Here is a 24,336-nt window from a genome sequence, read left to right as displayed (position 1 = left end):
AAAAAAAAATTATGTTTAGGTATTTTAAAGTTAATAGATAATTGTTCAAAAGAAGCCAAGTTTTGTTCAATGTATAGATCTAGGAAAGATTGGATACCCAAGCTTAGCCACTGAGTATAAATAATATCTTGGATCAAAGGGAGTAAAAAGGAATTATGTAGAATAGGGCTAATCAATAAAATTCTATGGTAACCAAAGTGTTTTATAAATTGAAACCAAATTCTCAAAGTTTGTCTGGTTACCAGATTATCAGTTAACTTGTAAGCCAAAAAAGGCAAGGGTGCTCCAAGTATCAAAATGAGAGAGCACCATTTAGAAGATATAATTTCGAGGTCAATCCATGTTGAAGCACTTTCATATTCATTATAATGAATTCAAATAGTAATGTATCTAATATTCACTGCCAAGTAATAAATTCTAAAATTAAGTAATGCCAAATCTCCATTTATTTTTGTATTTTGAAGGATTTATTTTGAGGCAGGGGTGCTTTTTTTTTCCCAAACTAAAGAAAAGATGAAATAATCTAATGAATCAAAGAAGGATTTAGGAACAAAAACTGATACAGCTTGAAAGATATATAAGAATTTAGGTAAAATATTAATTTTGATAATATTAACACGTCCACTTAAAATTTTTAGTAATGGTAATGCCTAGATAGTTAAATTGATTTTTAACAATTTTAAAAGGGACAGAGAAATCAAAGGAGCAGGAAGAATTCAGAACTAATATTTCACTCTTTTGCAAATTTAATTTATAACCTGAAAACTGACCAAATTGACTGAGAAGTAACAAAATATGTAGAATCGAACAGACAGGATTGGATAAATATAGCAGAAGATCATCAGCATAGAGAGACACTTTATGAATATTTCCAGCTCTAGAGATTCCAGAGATCTCTGCTGATTGCTGAAAAGTGACCGCTAATGGTTCTAAAGCCAAATTAAATAGAAAAGGGTTAAGGGACAACCCTGTCTGGTTCCACAATGCAGTTTAAAGGGTTTGGATTTAATTGAATTAGAGAAAATTTAAGATGTAGGGGATAGGTATATCAATTTAATCTAACTAATAAATCATTAAATTTCTCTAGTACTCAAAATAAATATTTCCATTCTACTCTATTCAACACCTTTTCGGCATCTAAAGAAATAATACATTCAGAGGATAAACGCTGGTCCCCAACTACAGTCTCTGCTCCTGCGCAGGAGCCCAAAGCAACTTCTTTAATACAGATGGCACCTCACCCAATGTTGACAATGGAGTTGCCATCGCCAGCTCCATTTGGCATCTTCCCGGCCAGAAGCAAAGATTTTGTTTTGTACCACAGAGCTCTGTTGTTACCAAACTGATGCCTACAGTGTGTCAGAACCCCACATAGGCAAGTCAGGTGGTGATTTTTTTTTCAGCTTGTGACATCATGTTGGATATTTTTGGCTTTTGGATCTTCAGATAAGGGGTACTTGACCTGTATAGAAGTGCTTGAATCAGTTACCAGCGGAGTCCATTGTGAATCCAACCCAGCTAATTGCCATCCAATCAGTCTCGATCAAGATAAAAGTGATGCAGGTGTCAAATCAGTTTCACTGAAGAAACAGTGATACATTTATTTCCAAGTCAGGATGGTATGCACCCAGGGTGAAAACTGCAAGTTGTAGTGTTTCCAAGTACTTGAAGCCCTTCTCCTTCATTTTGGAGATGCTAACGGGGTAGCCGAATCAAGTATTCATAGTGCAGTTTGTCGACAGTACACATTGGTAGACACCATATATATGTGTTGGAATGAGTAAATGTTTAGTATGTTAAATATGTTAAATATAAATGAAGTAGACTGTTTTATCTTGGATGTTGTTAGGTTGACTGGGTACTCCTAAATTGTACAAATGCAGATAAAGCACATTCTTGATGTATTTTGTACATTGTGATAAAATATTAGGGGTTCAAGAAGTGCATTTGACCTACTTTTATGGTCACAGGATTCATGTTGTTATTCCATGTGAGTTACTGGCATTGTTAATGCAATTGATTATCAAGAATAGGTTGTTGGAGATGTCAGACTCCTTTGTATTTCAACTGGTTCATGTTGCTCATCTGCTCATGTCTGGCTGCTACCTGGGTTTTGCTGCACAGCAGCATGGATTACTTTATTGGTGAAGAGTTAAACTTAGTAAAATACTAAAATTGCAGAGACTAAAATTTTGACTGAATTAATAGTCTAGAGGAACTCGGTGGGTCAGTCGAGATCCTTTAATGAGTCTCCATTTAGAACTGAGTAAAGCTTGATCATTAGTGCACTTTCCCCACTTTGACCTTAAATGAAAGGAGTGTCATTGGTGAGCAGTTGAAAATGGCCATGTCTTGGACATTGCCCTGCGGAACTACTGCTCTGTTGTCTTGGGTCTTGAATGCTTGGCCCTCAGCAACCACACCCACCTTCCTTTGCAAGAGGCAAGAATCTCTTTACTAAAGTATTTATAACTCCTTAATGCCCATTGACTTCAGCTGAACTCTGGTACCTTGGAGCCATGCTTGGTTAAGTACCACCAGTATTGAGGGCAGTCATTTTAAACCCAAAAATGGAAGTTCATTTCTTGCATCCTTGTTTCATCCAAGGTTTTGTTGTGGTGTGAAGCTAAATGGTCCTGACAAAAGCAAAGTGGGCATTGGTAAATTGATTATTGGTCATTTCTTGTCTAACAGGTAATGAATGTCTTAATAAGCTATTGGAGTATTTTTTAGAAAATTGCATTGGAAATTTATTGTACTAAATTTTGTGGAATCTGGAGAAACTTATTTGGTTCCACAAAAATAATTGACCACAACTTGGCCAATATGAAGATTTCGGGATTACCTTAGTGTCATTTATGCACCCATTGAACTGGCTTCCTAAATTCCCTTCCTCTCACAACTAGAAAGGCCATGTTGTTTGATCCTAGAATTTATCTGGCTCTCATTATGTTTTTTTTTAATTTTTATTTTTCACACCATAAATCACATTAGCCATGATATACACTATTTCTTTTTCACACATATACAGTGACTTTTTCTCCTCCCCCCCCCCCCTCCCTCCTCCCAAGCCACCCCCCCACCCCCCCCCCTCATCCATTTTAGGTATACAATCTAGGTTGCATTAAGCCAGTCAGACAATGTTGTCATTCAACAAAAATACACCAGAAATTCTACTGAGTCCATTCTTTTCTTTCCTTCTCCTTCCATCAACTTAGGTAATGTTTGTCCCCGGTAGGTTTTCGCTATTGTATTTAATGTAAGGCTCCTATACTTGTTCGAATATTTCAATATTATTTCTTAACCTATATGTTATTTTTTCTAATGGAATACATTTATTCATTTAAATTTAGTAGTTTCTTCCTTTTAATTTGGTTATGTATTCCATTAATATTTAAAGTCATATAGTTCAGCGTAGCCCTTTTATATTTTGTTTATCTTCTCTTTCCATTTTTCCATCATTACCTTTCCTCCTTTTCCATTTCTGTTTTCTTATTTTCAACTCTTTATAAGACAACATTCCTACAACATCCAACATTTTCCTTATTCTCCTATTTCTATCTTATTTATCCCCAATCTCCCCTTCCCCTCCTGAGTTGTCCTTTATCCCTTGTCGGACAACCACATCTCCCCTCTCCATTTGGATTTGCGAATCCACTCGCAAGCATCAACTGATTTTGCAGTGACCGCTATTTCCCCCCACCCCGCCCCCCCGAAAAGATTTCACTTTTCATATGTCACAAAGGTCACTCTTTTAATTCCCTCCTTATTCTCTCTATTCCATTACCTTCCCTTATTAATTCTTGTCTATACTATCTATATTTTCCTCTAAGTACAGATACATTCACGTATGCACATTGTCTCTATTCACTCTTATACCTCTTTACTCGCATACATATCAATCGTGATCATTTTTACTCTCATTACCCGTCTTCATCCCTCAGTCTATTTTTGTCTTTACCCACATACATATCAATCGTGATCATTTTTACTCTCATTACCCGTCTTCCTCCCTCAGTCTATTTTTGTAATTGTTCTGCAAATTTTCGTGCTTCTTCTGGATCCGAGAATAGTCTGTTTTGTTGTCCTGGAATAAATATTTTCAATACCGCTGGATGCTTTAGTATAAATTTATACCCTTTCTTCCATAAAATCGCCTTTGCTGTATTGAACTCTTTTCTCTTCTTTAGGAGTTCAAAACTTATATCTGGATAAATGAAGATTTTTTGCCCTTTATACTCCAATGGTTTGTTGCCCTCTCTTACTTTTTCCATTGTCTTCTCCAGTACCTTTTCTCTTGTAGTATATCTTAGGAATTTTACTACAATAGATCTTGGTTTTTGTTGTGGTTGTGGTTTAGAGGCCAATACTCTATGTGCCCTTTCTATTTCCATTTCTTGCTGTAGTTCTGGACATCCTAGGGTCTTAGGGATCCACTCTTTTATAAACTCCCTCATATTCTTGCCTTCTTCATCTTCCTTAAGGCCCACTATCTTTATGTTATTTCTTCTGTTATAATTTTCCATTGTATCTATTTTTTGAGCTAGTAGTTCTTGTGTCTCTTTAGTTTTTTTATTAGATTCCTCCAATTTCTTTTTTAAGTCTTCTACCTCCATTTCTGCTGCTACTGCCCGCTCTTCCATCTTGTCCATTTTCTTTCCCATTTCTGTTAAGGTCATCTCTATTTTATTCATTTTCTCTTCTGTGTTGTTTATTTTTTTTCTTAAATCATTAAATTCCTGTGTTTGCCATTCTTTAAATGACTCCATGTATCCTTTAATAAGAGAAAGTACCTTCTTTACCTTGCCTTTCTTTTCTTCTTCTATTTCACTGTACTCTTCCTCTTCCTCTTCTTCTTCCTCTGGGTTGGCCATCTGTTGTTTCTTTGTTGCCCTTTCCTTCTCTTCTTTCTTTTTTCCATTGTCTTCTGTGGTCTCTTCTTGCTGCAGGTGTTCTGCAGCTGTCGTTGCCGGCTGTGGAGATCGACTCCCCAGCTGGTCCCCCCTCCCGTCGGTGTGTTTTTTTTCATGCGCGGTTGCGCACTTTTACTCGGCTCAGCGAGCCATTTTTGTAGTCCATTATTTACCGACCTGAGGGAGCGGGTTTCCGCAGCGGGCCTCTTCGGACAGGTAAGGCCTTCACCTTTTTCCTCCTTTGTCTTCTCTTCCTCTCTTCTTACCGTTGCTTTCGATTTTTCTTTTTTTGTCGCCATCTTCTTTCCACCTTTATACTCACTTTTCTGTAACTTTTATTTCCGTGCCTTTGTGTTTTCCTTTGTTTTTCCCGACTTTTCTGGAGAGGGCTGGAATTCACCGTCCGGCCACTACTCCATCACGTGACTCCTCTCCCGGCTCTCATTATGTTTTTGAAGTCTGGTTCAAATAACTTACAGGCACCTGGTGAATGAAGCTTGAAGCTGAATACTACATTGGCTTTGCCTATGATGGCTTGAGTGGGTTACTCTCACTCTCCAAACATGCTACCAGGTCAGACAGAAGTTGACATTCTTCCCTATGTATCAATGGCATCTGAGTTCAAACAGCTGTAATATGCTTGTTGAATCAGTCAAATTGAATAAATTATCAGCAACTTCATATTAATTGTCACTGGAGATAAAACTACCAGTGAGAACAGACTTCAAAAACATAAGGAGAGCCAGATAAATTCTAGGATCAAGCAACGAGGCCTGGGTGAATACATTTTTGAGCAATGGAAATTCATAATATCTCAACTTCAGCACCTGATTCAGTCCTTATGTAGGGTCTCAAACTTGAACATTCCTTTTGCTTCTTCAGATGCTGACTGATGAACGGAGTTATTACACTGTGTCTTGGGTAAACTTATACCTCTCACTTTGTTCGTTTTAGATTGGTCACAGTGCTTAAGCTACCGAAAGAAAATAGACACACACACCGAGAGCAGTTCAGTTTATACAAATGTTTATTACAAATTCAAAAGCTGATTTCACACTACAATATGCAAGCCCCTCCCAACTATACTTATCAACACCTGGACTGGTCCGAACTGCCGAAGCGAGGCAAGGACTGCACATTTGTAGTAGGTTGTCAGGGCGCCAGTAGCAGCTTCTCCACCTCCCCCAACCGAGACGTTGGCTGGACTCTAGAAGTTCTTCTTCTTGCTGAGAGATGTTGCCACCTCTCGGAGAGTCTCAAACTTCAGCAGCGGAACCATGGCTTATATTACCCAAAAACTGCTTACCCAAGCACCTATTCCCAGCTCAGCAAGAAAGATAAGCGAACAAGCTAGCATGCTAGGCTTCAATCGAATAACATAATTTTCAGCTTATCACTTTGAATACAATGGTTTATTTTGCATCAAGGCTAGGCCTCTGACAGTCTGTGACCAAAACAATAAATGTTCTTGGTACACAGATGTCCTTTTGTCAGATAACTGCATCTCTGGCCCCTCGGTGGAATTTAGCTCATGTCTGCTGATTCTAAAAACCAGCAGGTTCTCAGCCTTGCAGAAGCAAAGGCTGCAAAAATTTAAAAAAACACAGAATCTTCCATTACACACTGTTTAATTTTTTCATCATACTTTTTGAAGTTCTTAATTTTTCCAGTGTAATACTCTGTGCATTAACTCACCATAGACTAGGAATTCACTGATGACAACAATGGAATGGGAAAGAATTGATGTTATTTTAAAAGCATCCATTGACTGTACAGTGGTCAGGTGAGTCTGAAACAAATCACAATAACTATAATATCCAGACTTGAAGCAGCAGTTCCTGAGTTCAAACTTGAGAAATAAAGTGTGGTGAATGTGGTTTGTCAGGCTCAGGGGAAGAATGAAGGTTGAGATCTGAGGCACAATTTGGTCATGGAGTTTATGCTAAAAGGGCATGAGGCTTTCAGTTGTTGAGTGGAACAAGTGAAGATGTCCATTGGACAAACAATTTGTGGAGATTGAACCCATGAAAGGTATGCCTGCACAAAAAAAAGTGCTATATTTGATGGTATAGTTTGTGGATGCTATTGGTGTTTTAGGTTCTCAAGAAAATTATTTTGTATTATTTTAGATGCAATTTCAGGTTCAAACTGTCAACCTGAAGAGCAATCCTGATTCTCCTGAGAATACACCCCCATCAACCCCAACTACCCCAGCATCGACAGTGCCACATGTGTCTAAAACCCACTCAGGAAATGTTGGCAATGGGAGCATGGGCCAAGATTCCAGCATTTCCAAGGCAAAAACCCGCAAGCGAAAAAAGGTTGGTGTATTTTGTTGCTTAGTGAAGTAGTTTTCTAATAGAAACCTAGAATACAGGAGAAGACAATTCAGCCCTTTCATCTGCTCTGCCATTGAAGCAGCAGTTCCTGAGTTGGAGCTGGTCATTTATTCCAATATCATATTCCATTGCCGCATAGCCCTTCAGAAACTTACCCATGACTGACATCTGTATTTTTGTTTTTAAGGTTTTTAGCAGTCTCATAAAATGTGTTCAATCATCCAATTTTTCATCTTATTAAGGAAATAAATGTTGCCTAAGTTGTGTAACAACTTTTGATATGTAGCATACTGATTAATCCTCATTATTGCATTAGTCCTCATTATTGAAATTCAGTGCATGTTTATTGGGACTGCAGGCTGTTGTGGACCTGGAGTGGGGTCAGGAATACAGAGAGGTTTGCAGCTGGGAGCAGGATCCAGAATATGTAACCAGGGTTGGAAGTGTTTGTATGCTTTAGCTTGTCAGTTCTAACTTACAATCTGAACTAACCAAGTTCTCTTTTCAAAATTCTATTTAAACACACTAGGTTAAGTGAAACATGTATTGTACTGTGTAATATGTAAAAAGAGTGAAATGAAAGTGTTGGTGTTATAGGAGTAGCTTCCAGTAGTCTTGAAAATCTACTGTCCTGCACCTCCAAAGCCCATAGGAAGCCAGATTATAGGAGTTTTACTGAAGTGGTTATATTCATGAAGTAATTGCTTGGACTAAGTTTGAGGAATTAATATAAGGTATATAGCTCTCTGAACCCTTCTCCATTAACAATGGTGTGAAGCAAGGCTGCGTTCTCGCACCAACCCTCTTTTCAATCTTCTTCAGCATGATGCTGAAACAAGCCATGAAAGACCTCAACAATGAAGACGCTGTTTACATCCAGTACCGCACGGATGGCAGTCTCTTCAATCTGAGGCGCCTGCAAGCTCACACCAAGACACAAGAGCAACTTGTCCGTGAACTACTCTTTGCAGACGATGCCGCTTTAGTTGCCCATTCAGAGCCAGCTCTTCAGCGCTTGACGTCCTGTTTTGCGGAAACTGCCAAAATGTTTGGCCTGGAAGTCAGCCTGAAGAAAACTGAGGTCCTCCATCAGCCAGCTCCCGACCATGACTACCAGCCCCCCCACATCTCCATTGGGCACACAAAACTCAAAACGGTCAACCAGTTTACCTATCTTGACTGCACCATTTGATCGGATGCAAGGATCGACAACGAGATAGACAACAGACTCGCCAAGGCAAATAGCGCCTTTGGAAGACTACACAAAAGAGTCTGGAAAAACAACCAACTGAAAAACCTCACAAAGATTAGTGTATACAGAGCCGTTGTCATACCCACACTCCTGTTCGGCTCCGAATCATGGGTCCTCTACCGGCATCACCTACGGCTCCTAGAACGCTTCCACCAGCGTTGTCTCCGCTCCATCCTCAACATTCATTGGAGCGACTTCATCCCTAACATCGAAGTACTTGAGATGGCAGAGACCGACAGCATCAAATCCACGCTGCTGAAGATCCAAGTGGGCTGGGTAGGTCACGTCTCCAGAATGGAGGACCATCGTCTTCCCTGTTATATGGCGAGCTCTCCACTGGCCACCGTGACAGAGGTGTACCAAAGAAGAGGTACAAGGACTACCTAAAGAAATCTCTTGGTGCCTGCCACATTGACCACCGCCAGTCGGTTGATATCGCCTCAAACCGTGCATCTTGGCGCCTCACAGTTTGGCGAGCAGCAACCTCCTTTGAAGAAGACCGCAGAGCCCACCTCACTGACAAAAGACAAAGGAGGAAAAACCCAACACCCAACCCCAACCCACCAATTTTCCCTTGCAACCGCTGCAACCGTGTCTGCCTGTCCCGCATCGGACTTGTCAGCCACAAACGAGCCTGCAGCTGACGTGGAGATTACCCCTCCATAAATCTTTGTCCGTGAAGCCAAGCCAAAGAAGAAAAGAAAGAAGATATAGCTGAGTGGTTAGAGCACTGGTCTTGTAAACCAGGGGTCGTGATTTCGTTCATCGCTGGGGTTTCATTTCTGTGAGGGGCGCTGGACAAAGTGGCGCTCTGTCTTCCTTATGGTAGACAAAGTTAAAGCATTTCATCCAAGTGTAGTATTACATGACAATAATGGAGCCTTTACCTTTAATTATATTGAGTAAATTAGATATATTTAACTGCTCAAAGCTAGAAATTAATTCGCATGCAATTTCTTTGCAAAATGGTTGAATAAGAATTTTCAAAATGAGTGTTCTCGTCTTGTGCAGATAATAAATTTTGAAGTTCAGTTATGGGTGATCACAGTTTAATTTCAAGGCTCTGGGTTCTACTTCAGCTTGATACCAGTGCACATAATTGTGCGCAGCTTTTTCTCCATCAAGTATAAGGACAGTTTAAACTGTGGTGCCACCAAAGTGGCAGAGACTTCAAACATGCACAGTTGGGGGCTATCCTCACAAAGGGTGGTAACTTGGACATAATTTAAAAAAGATGACCATTTGAAGCCAATGGCTTTAGCTTGCTTTTGTCACTTTCCTGAAAACCTGGATGGAAGGCTGCTTGAGAAAGGTCTGAGAAGTTTCTCAGGGTTCTGATGAGCCAGAATAGACTCACCCTTTTGCTGTTGGACCTGTGAAAATGTTTTGAAGATGAGAGAAAACAGACTCTTATTGTATTTGAAAGGCAAGTTTGGAAGGCCCGTTAAGCTCTGATATGCAGCTGTCAAAAGTAATTGGAGGCAACGAGAGACTTTTTCTAGGAAAGGGGCTGTGTAATTATCTTCTGAGATTATGCGTAGCTTCCAAGAGTTTGAACACTAAAGGTAACTCCAAGAATGATTTACTTTAGGCATTCCAAATTTGCCTCTTCCTGTGCGGCCAAGGCTAGCCTCAGTATCTTGATGGTCTCAGTTCAATGAATGGAGAATCCACCTAAAGTACAGCAGACTTCTGCAGCAGCATCTCCAGAGTGAGAGGAATCTTGCCCCATTAGAAATGTCTCTCCCTCATTCTACTTCTCAAAACCTTTTAAGGAATATCAAAATTCAGCCCCTTTCATGTAGTGAAAAAGCCCAAGTGTAAAGGCAGAGATATCTGCCCTTATATTGTGAGACTTACCTTTAAGAATGCTCCATGGCCAGCTCCTAGGCGCTGACTGCAAACCCTCTTGGGGGAGGATCATTGGCAGAGCGCTGCATTCCGTCACCTCGCATGAATGTATTGCCTGTTCAAGGGACAGGCTGATGACATCACAATGATGCCAACAGCTCGCGACCCATCTTCCCTCTCACCCCTTTCCTTCCATACCCCCCTCAGGGTAGGGGGTCCATCAGGGTAGGGGCGACTGGTGGGAGCCATAAGGTCAAGGGTGGCTGGCAGAAACCATCAAAGCAGGGGCCGTCAGGAGATGGCCGGTGCAGGCTGTGACAGCCCCACTGGCCGCACTGGCACCTCACCAGGCTGCTTTGGTCTTCAGGGTTGCTCATCAGCAACTCAAAACGTGGCAGAGCAATGGCTCTCTTCGCTACCCATAATTCCCCCACACAGCTGGAACCGTTCTGGGAAACACAGTGGTTTCAGCTGCATGGGGGATAATGGATAGGGAAGACGGCCATTGCTCTGCCACATATTTATGATGGGCAATGCCATGGCACCAGTCGCCCCACCTCCAGAAGGAGATACTAGGTGCCACTCAACATGAATGTGACACAAGAACAGTCTTTTAGGGCTGCTCCATAAAAGGTAAGTTTATATTTTTTTTCCTCCGCACTAATAGACGGCCTCCAGGCAGAGGCTTGGCCTAAAATTTGCCTCTTCTGAGAACTGATTCTGACTCAGGATTTTATGTGTATGACAATCTGATCTATCAGATTGAGAATTGTAAATTCAGGTTCAAATCAACTTTAGCATGGGCTTTCTCAGCATTCGTTTTTTGATTAACTGATCAATATGTTGAACCTGCTATTTTGTGGGGACATTGACTTCTGCAGTTATTTTGTTCAACTAGGCACTATGGACATATTTTGTTTGGTTCATGTGCTATTGTGTATTTAAACAAACCTCATGGCCCTTTAAAAGTTATCAGACTACATCAAACTACTCGGTTAATTGTACTGCTGGAAAAATGGAATCTTAAATATGGTTTGTTGCACTCATTAACAAGAATTTGTTCCTTGATTGAACCAAATTCAGGGAAATTTCATGTTATTTAGTGCGATGGATCAAATAAAATTGTGGGTTCATCGTTATTTGTTCAATGTAATATGTGAAGCATACTGGAAGCATTCAACATGTTTCAATGGAGAATTGACCTATTCAGCACTAGCTATTTCTAACATATTCTGACATCTGATTCACAAAATATTATTGTACTTCTGTAATGTGATTCTAAATGGAGCTATAAACTTGTACTTTGTATTATATGTCTAAAAATAGCATAATCTGTTTAAAAAAACAATACTGTCTCGATTGAAAAAGCTGAAGAATTGTCATATTTCATTGATAACATATAGCAGGTGTTTTCAACGTGATTTACATACTTGAATTTGCAGATATAGTTTTAAAACTAAATAAGGATCTTAAGCATATTGTGTTTTTTTTATTGGAATGTAAAGATTAGTAATATGTGCTTTGACCTTAATTTTCCATCATTTATAGACACTTTTTTAGAAAGATTCTTTTTATGTGTAAGTAGTAATATTACAGTAGTTTAATTCACTGAAGCTAAAATTATCCGTAAATAGTACCTGATAGTGTTCATACTTTGATTTGTTTCACCTGCCTTTTCTCTTGTCTCGGCTTTACCAGTTGTCAGCGATCTTTCTTCACAAATTTCCATTTTGTGCCACTGAGTTGTCACGAGTTGTTTTCACTAATACTAAAAGCATGTCAAAAGAACACACTTAAACTGCCAAGGATTAAACACTTGATATCAAAATAATTAAGGTGAGGTTTAAGACACGATGCCCTTTGGTCTAGAAAGTTAAGAAACGGCATAAAAAATGTTCCTGTAAGATGTGAGAAGTCAGGGAGTGGCTAAGTGTCTCCGATGACAATGTTTGTAGAACAAGTCTCCAGCTGCAGTTCCTCTCAGAGGACATGGATGGGTTGGAGTGGCATTTCAACTCACCTAAGGAAGTCGAAGAGGCAGATAGGAGTTTCAGAGAGATTGTCGCGCAAAGAATCAACCCGATAACCACTGAGAGAGCCAAACAGTGGCATAGGAGTCTCCAGTGTCTGTCCCACTCTCACATAAGTATATAATTTTGGCTGCTGTTGGAGAGAATAGTCTCTTAGGAGAATATGTTGTATTGGTTCTATTGGATAGCAGGACTAGGTAAAGGTGACCAATAATGATGGGGACTCTTTAGTCAGAGCAAAGAAAGTTGTTTCTGTGGATATACATGAGAGTCCAGGATGGTGTGTTCTCTCTTTCGAGCCAAACATTAGACATTCTGAAAGGAGAGAGTGACCAGTCAGAGGTCTAGTTTGTACTAATGGCAGAGATAGAAAGGAAGATGCAGTCCCTCAAAGAGAAATGAAGTTAGGTAGAAAGTTTAAAAATGGACCTTCGAGGTTGTAATCTTTGAATTACTCCCCAAGCCGCGTGCTAATGAGGAAAGAAATCAAAAGATAATACAGTTGAATGTGTGGTGAGAAACTGCAGGGGAAGAACTTCAAGTATTTGAATTATTGGGCACACCTACACAGGTCACGGGACCTGAACACGAAAGACGAGAAGGAAGGGGCACTGGTATCTTCACAGGGAGGTTTTATGGTGATACTCGAGAAGGTTTAAACCAACACAGCAGGGTTGGTGGGAACCAGAAGAAAAGGGCAACAAACAGAGGAATTGAGAAGTTAGAGGTTTGGCTAAGTAAGTTGGATAAAAACAAAAGCAGAGGCAGTTAATGAATGGTAGATGGATGTCCAGATATGTACTTACTGCAATGCAAGATTCACATGCACCTCCTCAAACTTCATCTATATTCTATACTCCTAATACAGCCTCCTCTACATCGGTGGGACCAAAAGCAGGTATGGGAACTTTTCACAGAGCATCTGTTCTCTGTCCACAATGGCCATCCTGAGCATGCGATTGCATGCCGTTTCAACGCCCCTTCCCATTCCCACACAAACCTGTACATTGTTGGCCTTCTCCACTGCCAACACAAACTAGAGGAATAGTACCTTACATTCAGCCTGGGCAGACTGCAGCCCAATAATATGAACATTGAATTGTCCATTTTCAAGTAACAAGGCACCTCTTTCTTCTTCTGAGTTACTTTAATTCTTCTCCCTCCCTTTCCCTCCTACTCTCCACATTCTCATCCCACTCCTCTTCTGGTCCTCTCCTCCCTTGAGTTGCATCTGGCCTATCCATCCTTCTCCTCTCCCCTAATAGCTTCCTTTACATCACCTTTGTTATCTTTTCTACTTATCAGATTTCAACTCTGGCAGCCTCAATCTCTACTTACCCTCCAACCAACACCTTCATCATCCTAGTCTTGCTCATCTTCCTTCACCTCTTGCATGTCTTTCCTTTTGTCTGGCACCTCCCAAACAATTGCCTCCCAATTTTTCCTTGATCCTTCACCTATCCCTGGTTCATGAATCTACAACTGTCCTCTGTCTAACCCTACCCACTCTGTACTGGCTCTCTCCCCTCCACTCTCTCAGTCTTGATGAAGAGTTCCATCTCAAAATGTTGACAATTTTTCTCGATGATGCACCATCAATAATCACAAAAGACTGAAGTTGTGGATCTGACAGGCTTATATTAATTATAGACCGGAACAGCCATCAACCTTATTGACTAATCAAGGCAGAGTGAAATGAGGAGCATGCAAAGGGCTATGGGTAGGATCAGTCTTGGGAGGTGTGTCCAGCCAGTAGCAGCCAATCATAGCATAACAGTGGTTTACCACACTTGCACTGATGTTGCTCAACCCGCTGAGTTCCTCCAGCAGATATTTTTATCCCTACATCAGTCCTGATCACTGTTTTTTTTTTCTCTGTGGAATTTATAATTCTCATTGTGATGGTGTAGATTTACTCTGGATGCTCCACTTTCCTCCCACATCTCAACAATGTGTATTGGTTAGTTGGGTTCTGTACATTGCCTTCAGTGTGCAGATAAGTAGTAACATTTGGGGAAGGGTTGATGGGAATATGGGGTTTGTATAGAATTATGTAAAGATGGGTGTTTGATGAATGGGACAGACGGTGGGTTGCGGGGCCTGTTTTCATACTCTGTTGGTGGGTCTGGAGTTGGTTGTAGGCCAATGTGTGTGGAGAAAGCAGATTGCCTTTCATGAGACTTCAGAGAGTCAGGTGGATTTTTGCTTAGTAATTTCTTGGTCATTCTTTCTGAAACCCATCTTTGTAATTTCCAGATTTATTTCATTGAATTTCAATACCCCACATGTCAAGGGGAGATTCAAGCCCTTGTCCCTAAATTAATGGTCCAGAACTGCCAGTCTAGTAGCTTAACAATACCTTTAAATATAAAATGATAGATTATACAGGGTAAACTAACTATATCAGAGTCTAACAGATGTGCAGATTGCATCATATTACATTTCACAAATGATCCTAAGAAAAGAATGAGTTATAGCATCTGTAACTAGATTTTTGAGACTACCACTTTATAGAAGAATGATATGACATTCTTATTTATTACTTTAAATGCAATTTAAATACAGGTACATCTTCTGTGGAGCAATCTTTCATTTTAAAATTGATCATTTATTTTCAGTTTTAGATCAAGGAGTAATTTTAAAAATGGTAGCAAACCAAAATGTAATGATAAAATTCTTGGAATGTACAAAGTTTACTGGAACTAACCGGAGCTATTTTCATTGGTTCTGTATGCAGTAAAGCGAACTCGATCAATATAATTTTGAGCAATTATGAAGAAGTAATTGTGTGTGCTGTTATATCCCAAGATAGTTGGAGAATCATTTGTGTGTCTTTTTTGGATGCTTCAAGTTGCACCAAAATCCAGCAGTGATAATAACAAGGAACTACATAAGAAAATAGTCTGGAAATAGTAATCAACCAGCACATTATTTCAAGCTAATACCAAGGCAAGGTTATTTTTAAAATGAGCTAGGCTTGTCACAGAAGTTGCATTGATCTATGCTTTCTGTCATGTAGACAAGGACAAATGTTTGGCCAAAATGTATATAATTTGTGATTCTTGTATAAACATCTTTTAAAGAGTAGTTTGAGAATATTTTCTATCAATTTAAAATCATTATATTACTGAGAAAGGAGAAAAACGGGGCTAATGTTTTTACTTAATGGCTCATGTATCTCTGCAAGTAACTAAAAGAAAGAACATTAGTGTGGTTTATTTTTAATTGGCATAGATCAGATATGGTTTTTTTTTAAGAGGACATTTGCAAAATTCTATATGATGAAGAATCATCTTGTTATGTATGCCAAACATTTGAAATATATTCATAAAGGTGTCTTGTATTCTGAGAAAGCTCATTTACCATCTCACTAAGAATTATTGAAGAAAGAACAGTATTTGGCTTCATTTACAATACTACTAATTACAAAATTCTTATTCAGCCACCTTACTTGCAAGTGACCTGTTTCTATATGTTGTATAATAATGGCTGAATAATATTATTTAAGCAGATATTTATACATGTAAGAAGACTCTTGAATTGAAAAATTATAGCTTAATTTTGGAACAATATCAAACATAATTATAGAGATGGTAAAGACTTTTCTGAAAGGGCTAGCTCTCTTTTTACATTCAAGTTTCTCTCCACATGCAATGCTGTGCATTGAGTATTTGTTGGCTACCCTGCTTTGCAGTTATCACAGTCAAATTAATTTCATTTTCAATACAATGCCTAAATGCAGTTTCCAGCAAAGATGTCAACCTGAAACATTTATTCTGTTTCTCTATCTTAAAATGTTCAGTGTGCCCAATCTGTATGTCAGACTCAAGAATGATTTAGATAACCTAGCTGCAGTGACACTGATTGTAGCTTCAACTTCATCTGATGCAACTGGCACCAAGTTAACAAATCACTCTTTTCCTAGTGGCCAATATTAAGATTGAGGAATACTCTCACTGTGGCTTACGATAAAATGAGTTTTGCTTTGCTATGTGATTGAGTATTCAGATAGAGAAAATGTTATGGACAGTAAAATTGTTATCATTCCCAATGAAAGAAATTGCTAAAGAAAACAGTAATTAAACACTGCAACTTTCTTCCTGAATTGTAACTCAAGGTTAGTCATCAAAATATTATCATATTATTGAATCAAAAAGAAATAGCCAGTTTCCTCTTGATCTATTCCTCTGCTCAGCCTTTATGTGAATGTATTTAAACTTGAATATATTCAATTTAGGAGGCTTGTCTTGTTCAGACTTCTATACTATGTCTTTTATCTGAAGTTGTCTTAGTATTTTTGATTTAGTCAAGAATTTATGTTTTTCTGTTGCAGAGTGCAGCAGCTTCTGGTCTGGAGACTCATAGTGATGCCATCCAGCCCAGCCACATCAGAGAAGTGATCCGACGGTACAGCCACAAAATCAGCCCTCTTTCTCCATTCACAGTATGTATTAATGGCACTATAAAAAGTTATATTTATATGTAGGAGTGCCTAATTTTAAGTGATCAAAGTTTGAAGTATTGCAATTTGTGGCAGCTACAATTTTCTTGGTGAAAAAAAAGTTTATGAAATTTTCTCAGGAGAATAAATACCCTCTTTCTTGGCAGTTATAGCATCACTAAATTTTCCTCTTCATTGCAATTCATGTGTTTTATATTATTTTAGAATTTTATATAGCTCCTGCTACAAAACCATCGATGAATGTTAATATATTGCATGGACATTTATTGAAGATTAACTGAATAAGTGGACCAAATATGAAGGAAACATTATTGCAGCATTAGTGTATGCTCATTTTACATTTTTCTGAAAGCTCAAGTATGATTTTGTGCCAGAACTGGATTATGCTCTCAGTTTATTTTGAATTTAAACTCCAAGTGACTGGATTGGGCATATATATATATATATATACACACACACACACACACACACACACACACACACACACACACACACACACACACACACACACACACACACACATTTATTTATTTATTTATCTATCTATTTATTTATTTATATCTGAACTGTCTGTTGCCTTCTGACTTCATTGTAGAATCTTAGTGCTTTCCACCCAGCTGGCTCGGTCATAAAAGTATGAATGTTTGCTATTGTACTAAATGAGGGTCCAATGAACAATATAGAAAGATAAGGGTATGGATGTATTACAGGCTATAATTGCTGAGGTTACATTCTGTCAATGTCTTAAGTTATTAATATGAATTATAGGCCAGTGATGCTCACAACAGTGGTAGGGAAACTATTGGAAAGAACACATAGGGATAGGATTCAAAAAGGGAAGACCAGATTAGGGGAAGTCAATGTGGCTTTGTGCAGGGTAGGCTATGTTTTACAAATTTTGCTTGAGTTTTTTGGAGAGGTCACATATGTGGTTCATAAGGGTAGGGCAGCAGATGACATATGACAAGATCACCTATGATAGGCTGGCCCAGAAGGTACCAATGCATGGGATCCATGGTGAATTGATAGTTTAGATTCAGAATTGGTTGGCCCATAAAAGAGGATAGTTAAATCTTAAAAAAGGGACAAAATTATTATTACCTAAATTCATGGTATAAAAGAAAGATGCTGTAATTGATGGAATTGATAGGAATGTTAGGAGAAAAGGTAAAACTAATTTTTCTCTGAGCTAGAATATATTCAATGGGCTGAATTACCTCTTTCCATGTTGTATTGAAATGTGGAGATACTGAAATGCTGGAAATAATCAGTGAGTTAGGCAGCCACTGAGAGGAGTGAAACCAAATTAACAATTCAAAAACCTTGCATCAGAACTGGAAAAGTAAGACCACAACATGTTTTAAGTTGCAATGGGGAAGGAGGAGGGGTGAAAAGAATGAACACAATGTCAAGTGTTAGTGATCAAGGTTTATCATACCTAATTACTGTTGGCTTTGTCAGCAATTACTTTTATGTTCTAAGAGCCAAATAAATGATGCACAATAGCTTAGGATCCTATGAATCAATTTTTAAACTCCCATATGGATAAAAAAGTAATTAATTGCATTGGTTAAATGTAGCAGCTGTTAACACTGTCATTTTAGAATAATAATCCATTATTATCCTGGTTTTACTTCAATTTCGCCCCACCCCCCATTGTTCTCATCTTTAATCTGAATGAATAATAGAAAATGACCATTTGGCCAAGGAAAATGTATCCAATCTAATCCCACTTTCCACTTCTTGTTCCAGTCTTGCAGTTTACAACATTTGAAGGGAACATTCCATATACTTTCCAAATGCAGTGGAGATGTTTCTACCTTGGCTCAATTTCAGGGGATAGGTTTCTGATCCCAACCCCCAATGGGTGAACACATTTCTCATTTCTCCTTCAGTCCTTCCACCAATTATTTAAAATCTCTGTCTTTAGTTCTGAATGTTGGCTTTCTCTGACTCTTGTACAAGATCACTTAGATTCCTTTCAATACCAACATTTCCCAGGCTCTCGCCATTTCATGGATTCTGTTTTAACATATTTTAGTGCCTGGATTAAAATATTTTTGCTCCTTGTATTCCGTTCCCATTTTCCTGACCAATCACTTAATCTGTTGATAATTGTGTCTCATTTCCTCACTGCTTTTTTTCCCATCCAACTTTATATTGTCAACAAATTTGAAAACATTATACTCAGACCACACATGGTAGCTATAGATGGAGATGATAACATCTTAAATCCATGCACTGATCCTTAAGGGAGAAAACAGTTTGCAGGTGCCAACTTAAAAAAAGATAACCTTTAATTTCTGCCTCAAATAATGCTCATATATTGTCTCCATTTCCGTAACCCTTAAGTTGTAATAATGTATTTTATGAATTTACTGAATTTTGTTATTGTCCACTTAATAATTAGCATTAACTTTGTTACCTTCCTAACAACTTCACTGTTCTTGTTAATATAAATACTTATTGAGATAGTTCACCACACTGAAGTCCTCTTCAAAGATCAAAGATAGATGTCACTCCTATGTAGCTGCAGGGACTAAAGTAAAGACTACTTTGAACATGGAAGTTTAAAACAAAAACTGCAGAATTTTGTTGTTTCCCTTAACTTTTAGTAATCTCCAGAAAGTTCTGCTTTAATTGAAAGGATAGCCATTTGGTCTCACTTAAGCTACTACTGTCTTTCATAAATGTCAATATGTTTTTGTGTCAAAGGTTTTCAAAAGATTCTGCCCGAATTGCTAAATGTTTCTAGTATTTTATTAATGATTTTTCTGACTATAATAGGAATTCTGTGGATGTTCTTGATTGATTGAACTGCCTTCTGGAAAATAAGCAATAGCTTGTTAGAATACTGACTATCTGGGATTTGTAACTGAGTACACACTTTTTTTCTGACTCAAATCTAGCTATTTATTGTAAACTGATTCCAGACAAAAGAAAAAATATCTTTAAAATAATGCCCATGCTAGAAACCCAAAACAATAGACAATAGGTGCTGGAGTAGGCAAATTGGCCCTTTGAGCCAGTACCGCCATTTATCGGATCATGGCTGATCTTTCCCTTTCAATAACCCTCAACTTCCCTGCCCACAAGAGCCTTATCCAACTCTTTCTTAAATCTATCCAATAAATCTGCCCCCACTACCCTCTGTGGCAATGTATTCCACAGACCCACAACTTTCTAGGTAAAAACATTTTTCCTCATTTCTGTCTTAAATGGCCTTCCCTGTATTCTTAAACTGTGCCCTTTAATCCTAATCTCTCCCATCATTGGGAACATGTGCTCTGATATCACCCTGTCAAGCCCTTTGATAATCCTAAATACCTCAATCATGTCTCCCCTCATCCTTCTAAACTCCATCACGTATAGTCCAAGTCTTTCTAACCTATCCGCATATGACAATCCTGCCATCCCGGGAGCTAACCTTGTAAACCTGCGCTGCACTCCCTCTATAGCAAGTATGTCCTTTCTTAAATATGGGGACCAAAACTACATGCAATACTCCAGGTGAGGTCTCACCAGGGCCCTGTACAACTGCAAGAGGGCTTCTTTCCTCCCATATTCAAATCCCCTCTTTATGAAAGCCAACATACCGTTCTCCTTCTTCACCACTTGCTGAACCTGCATGCTAGTTTTCAATGACTGGTGAACAAGTACGCCCAGACCCCTTTGCATTACCCCACTCCCCAGCTTAACACCATTTAAATAATACTCAGTTCTCTTGTTTCTGCCTCCAAAATAGACAACCTCGCATTTACTCACATTAAACTTCATCTGCCATTTCTCCGCCCACTCCCCTAACCTGTCCAATTCCCCCTGCAATTTCCTGACATCCTCCTCGCTCTTTATTCTACCACCCACTTTAGTGTCATCTGTGAATTTGCATATGTAGTTATTTATCCCCTCATTCAAATCATTTACATAAATGATAAACAACTGAGGACCCAACACCGACCCCTGTGGGACCCCACTCGTCACATCCTGCCATCCCAACCCTTTGTTTCCTATTTCTCAACCAATTTTCTATCCATGACAGCACCCTACCCCCAATACCATGCTCCTTGACTTTGCAAACTAGCCTCCTGTGTGGGACTTTATCGAAGGCTTTGTGAAAGTCCAAGTACACCACATCCACTGGCTCTCCTGGGTCCACCCTCCTTGTACATCCTCGAAAAATTCCAGGAGATTAGTCAAGCAATATTTTCCTTTAAGGAACCCACGCTGACTTGCACCGATACTGTTATTCCTTCCTAAGTGTTCTGCTAGTTCTCATTTAATGATGGATTCCAATATCTTCCCCACCACCGACGTCAGGCTGGCCAGTCTATAATTTCCTGTATTCTCTCTCCCTCCCTTCTTAAAAAGTGATACAACATCAGCAACTCTCCAGTCTGCAGACACTTCCCTAGAATCTAAAGAACTTTGGAAAATGTCAACTAGTGCTTCCACAATTTCCAGAGCAACCTCTCTCAGCACCCTGGGATGCAGCCCAGGCCAGGGGACTTATCAGGCCTCAGTTCGAACAATTTGCTCACAACCACCTACTTCTGGATCTGGTTCTCCATCAAATTCTCTATTTCCTTCGGTAATTTCACTAAGTCCCTAGATACTACCTATTCTGTCCCTACCCCTATTCTGATCATAACCAATATCCTCCTTGGTGAAAACAGATGCAAAGTAATTGTAAAATTCCTCAGCCATCTCCATGTCCCCATTGATAATTTCACCTTTCTCCATTTTCAAGGGACCCAATTTTGGCCCTAACCAATTTCTTACTTTTAACCTAACTGAAGAAGCTTTTGCAGGAAATACTCAGCAAGTCAGACCACATCTGTGGGTGAAGAAACAAGATCAACATCTCATGTTGGGGACCCTTTGAAAGAACTATCAGAATACTATCAGTTCCTACAGGCATTTTTTCTGTGATGTGCAGCATGTTAGGATTCAAACAGGCTCAACCTAAATTGAAAGGATCAGCCATTCACATGGTTCCAAGATAATTGAGGCAAAATTGGTCAGAGTATATTTTAATTACATCTCATCACCATTTGGGAGCTACCAGATCTTAAAGGGAGAAAATATATTTATAGAACCGAGAAGAAAATTCTACGTATTTTGTCAGTTGTTGAAATAGCTCCACACTCCCACTCATTCTTTAAAGCTCTATTGATTTAACAATTTAAAATATGTCTCTAATCAAGACTTGCTGCGTAAGAATATTCTTTCTTATCACCTTTCACATTTTTGAAATTGTTGTATCTCTGTGTATTCTAATTATTGTCACTTCAGTTTAAGTTTATATGTCACAGATTACCTCGCATAGTGCGAAGGTTTCTTTGATGAACAGACCAACAGGTTATCTCTCGCATTACATCCAGCCATGTAAAAAAATCACAATTTATAGAGTATGGGATAACACAGAGAAGGAAGAACATTTAGCACCAAACAAGGGCTGCAGGAGAGCACTGTTTTGGGGTTCATTCAGGAGCCTGATAGCTGCAGGAATAAACTGTCTCTAAGCCAGTTGGTGCATATTTTCATACTCTCAATCCTTCTTTCTGATGGGAGGAGAGCAAAGAGAATAAGTCTGAGTTGCAATGGGTCATCTAGTGTGTTGGCTGCCTCTCCGAGGCAGCAAGTGGTGTAGATGGAGTCCATGGAAGGGAAGGAAATTTTGTTACATTCTAGGCTGCATTCACAACCTTCTGCAGCAGCTTCCAATCTTCAGCAGTGCAGCTCCCATACCACATCATGAATCATCCAGTCAGTATGTTTTTAATGGTTCATATATAGAGATATTGGAGGACAAGGGGGGACATGCTGCACTTCCTTAGTCTTCCAACAAAGCAAAGGCATTGGTGCACTTTCTTGATAATCATGTTGATACACTTGTCCCAGGTCAGGTCATTGGAGATATATATTCCTAAGAACTTGAAGCCATCTCCTCTTTCCATTTCAGCACCATTGATTGGACAGGATTATAGACTTTGCTCCCTTTTCTGATCTTTTTTCAACACCTTTGTCTTGCTTTGAGAGAGAGGTTGTTATCTCAGTGCCATGCCACTTGTCTTTCAATCTCCTTTCTTTATTCCATTTTATTCCAACTCATCATTATTTGATTCCTGGTCCATTACTAGGCGTCATAGCAAATTTGAAGAAGGATTTGAAACAGTATTTGGCTGTAAGGTTGTGGTTGTAGAGATAGCATAGTAGAGGTCTGAGTTCATTTCCCTGAGGAGCACTGGTGTTGAGTGTGATCGTGGAGGAGATGAGGCCATCTAGACAGGAAGTCAATGATACAGATGCAGAGAGGAGCACTGAGGCCTGAATCCAGAGGTTTGGGAATGAGTTTGCTTGAGACAATGATGTTGTAATCTGTGAAATCTAACAAGCATTTCCTTGGTGTACCAGTGTTCCACGGCCGAGTGGAGAGTTAGGGAGATGACATCTGCTGTGGAGCTATTTGGCTGATTGACAAATAGAGGTGGGTCAAGGCTGGCTGATGGTGTGAAACTGATGTAAGCTATGATTGGCATCTCAAAGCACTTCATGATGTCAAAGCCACCTGACAGTAGTCATTTAGGCTTGTTATTCTGCATTTCTTCAGTACTGGTATGATGGTGGACTTCTTGAAGCAAATGGGGAATACTGTAAATATGTCCATCAGTTGATTTGTACAGACTATCAAGACATGTCTTGGGACTCCATCTGAGCCTGTCACTTTCCTTAGGTTCACCCACCAGAAGGCCGCCCTGATTCCAGTAGCAGTGGCCATGAGTGATGTTTGATATTAGTGCCAAAGTGAGCATAGAACATGTTTAACTCATCAGGGAGTGTTGCACTTTTGCATTCGGTACTCCTGGACTTTACTATATACTTCATGATTGTATGCATTCCCTGTCATAGCTGCTACATCTGTGATGTCCTCTTGTGACTAGAGCTTGATGCAGTATCATATCCTGGCTTTTCTGAGGGACTTTCCGTGCTTGTACTTGGATTTCTTGTAGAGGGCCAGATCTCCTGACTTGAATCCCACAACCTGGTGTTCAGTAACTTCCTAGTTCATCCATAGTTCTGATTGGGGAATATCTTTATTGTCTTCATCGTCACTCATACTTACTTCTACGACACACTTACTGATGAAAGTGTTGGACATAGTGGTGTATTCATCAAGGCTGTTTGCTGAATCCTTGAATATGGACTAGTCACATAGGATATCATCTGTATTCTTGGACCAAGGTTGAATGACTGACTTTCACCACTGGGCGCTCCCTCTTCAGCTTCTTATGGAAATTGTTTTTCCTTATTTACACTTTCGAAAATGCTTATTCTGTTAGTAAATCTCCCCTTAACATTTGCTTATGTAAGAAAAGAACCAGTAACTCCCAAAATATCTCATAATAGAGGTTGTACCTCTTTAATCTGGCGACATTGGGACCTGGCCATTGCTGGACCACAGAAAATGCCAGAAAACAGAAATTGACCC

The 24,336-nt window shown here is 39.3% G+C and overlaps 1 protein-coding gene across 6 annotated transcripts in view; it reads left to right on the top strand.

Moving 5' to 3' along the window:
- supt3h (SPT3 homolog, SAGA and STAGA complex component) overlaps positions 1 to 24,336 on the top strand; it is a 495,649-nt gene that overhangs the window by 402,497 nt on the left and 68,816 nt on the right. For all 6 annotated transcript variants that reach the window (XM_069886703.1, XM_069886702.1, XM_069886701.1 and 3 more), the window contains 2 exons: positions 7,043 to 7,234; positions 16,719 to 16,829. In XM_069886703.1, coding sequence (XP_069742804.1) covers positions 7,043 to 7,234; positions 16,719 to 16,829 — 303 coding nt within the window. The remainder of the gene's footprint in view (positions 1 to 7,042; positions 7,235 to 16,718; positions 16,830 to 24,336) is intronic.

Source organism: Narcine bancroftii, chromosome 6 (assembly GCF_036971445.1).
Source record: "Narcine bancroftii isolate sNarBan1 chromosome 6, sNarBan1.hap1, whole genome shotgun sequence".
Classification (NCBI taxonomy): domain Eukaryota; kingdom Metazoa; phylum Chordata; class Chondrichthyes; order Torpediniformes; family Narcinidae; genus Narcine; species Narcine bancroftii.
The sequence above is the reverse complement of the archived record's forward strand: the minus strand, read 5'-3'. Positions and strand labels throughout refer to the sequence as shown.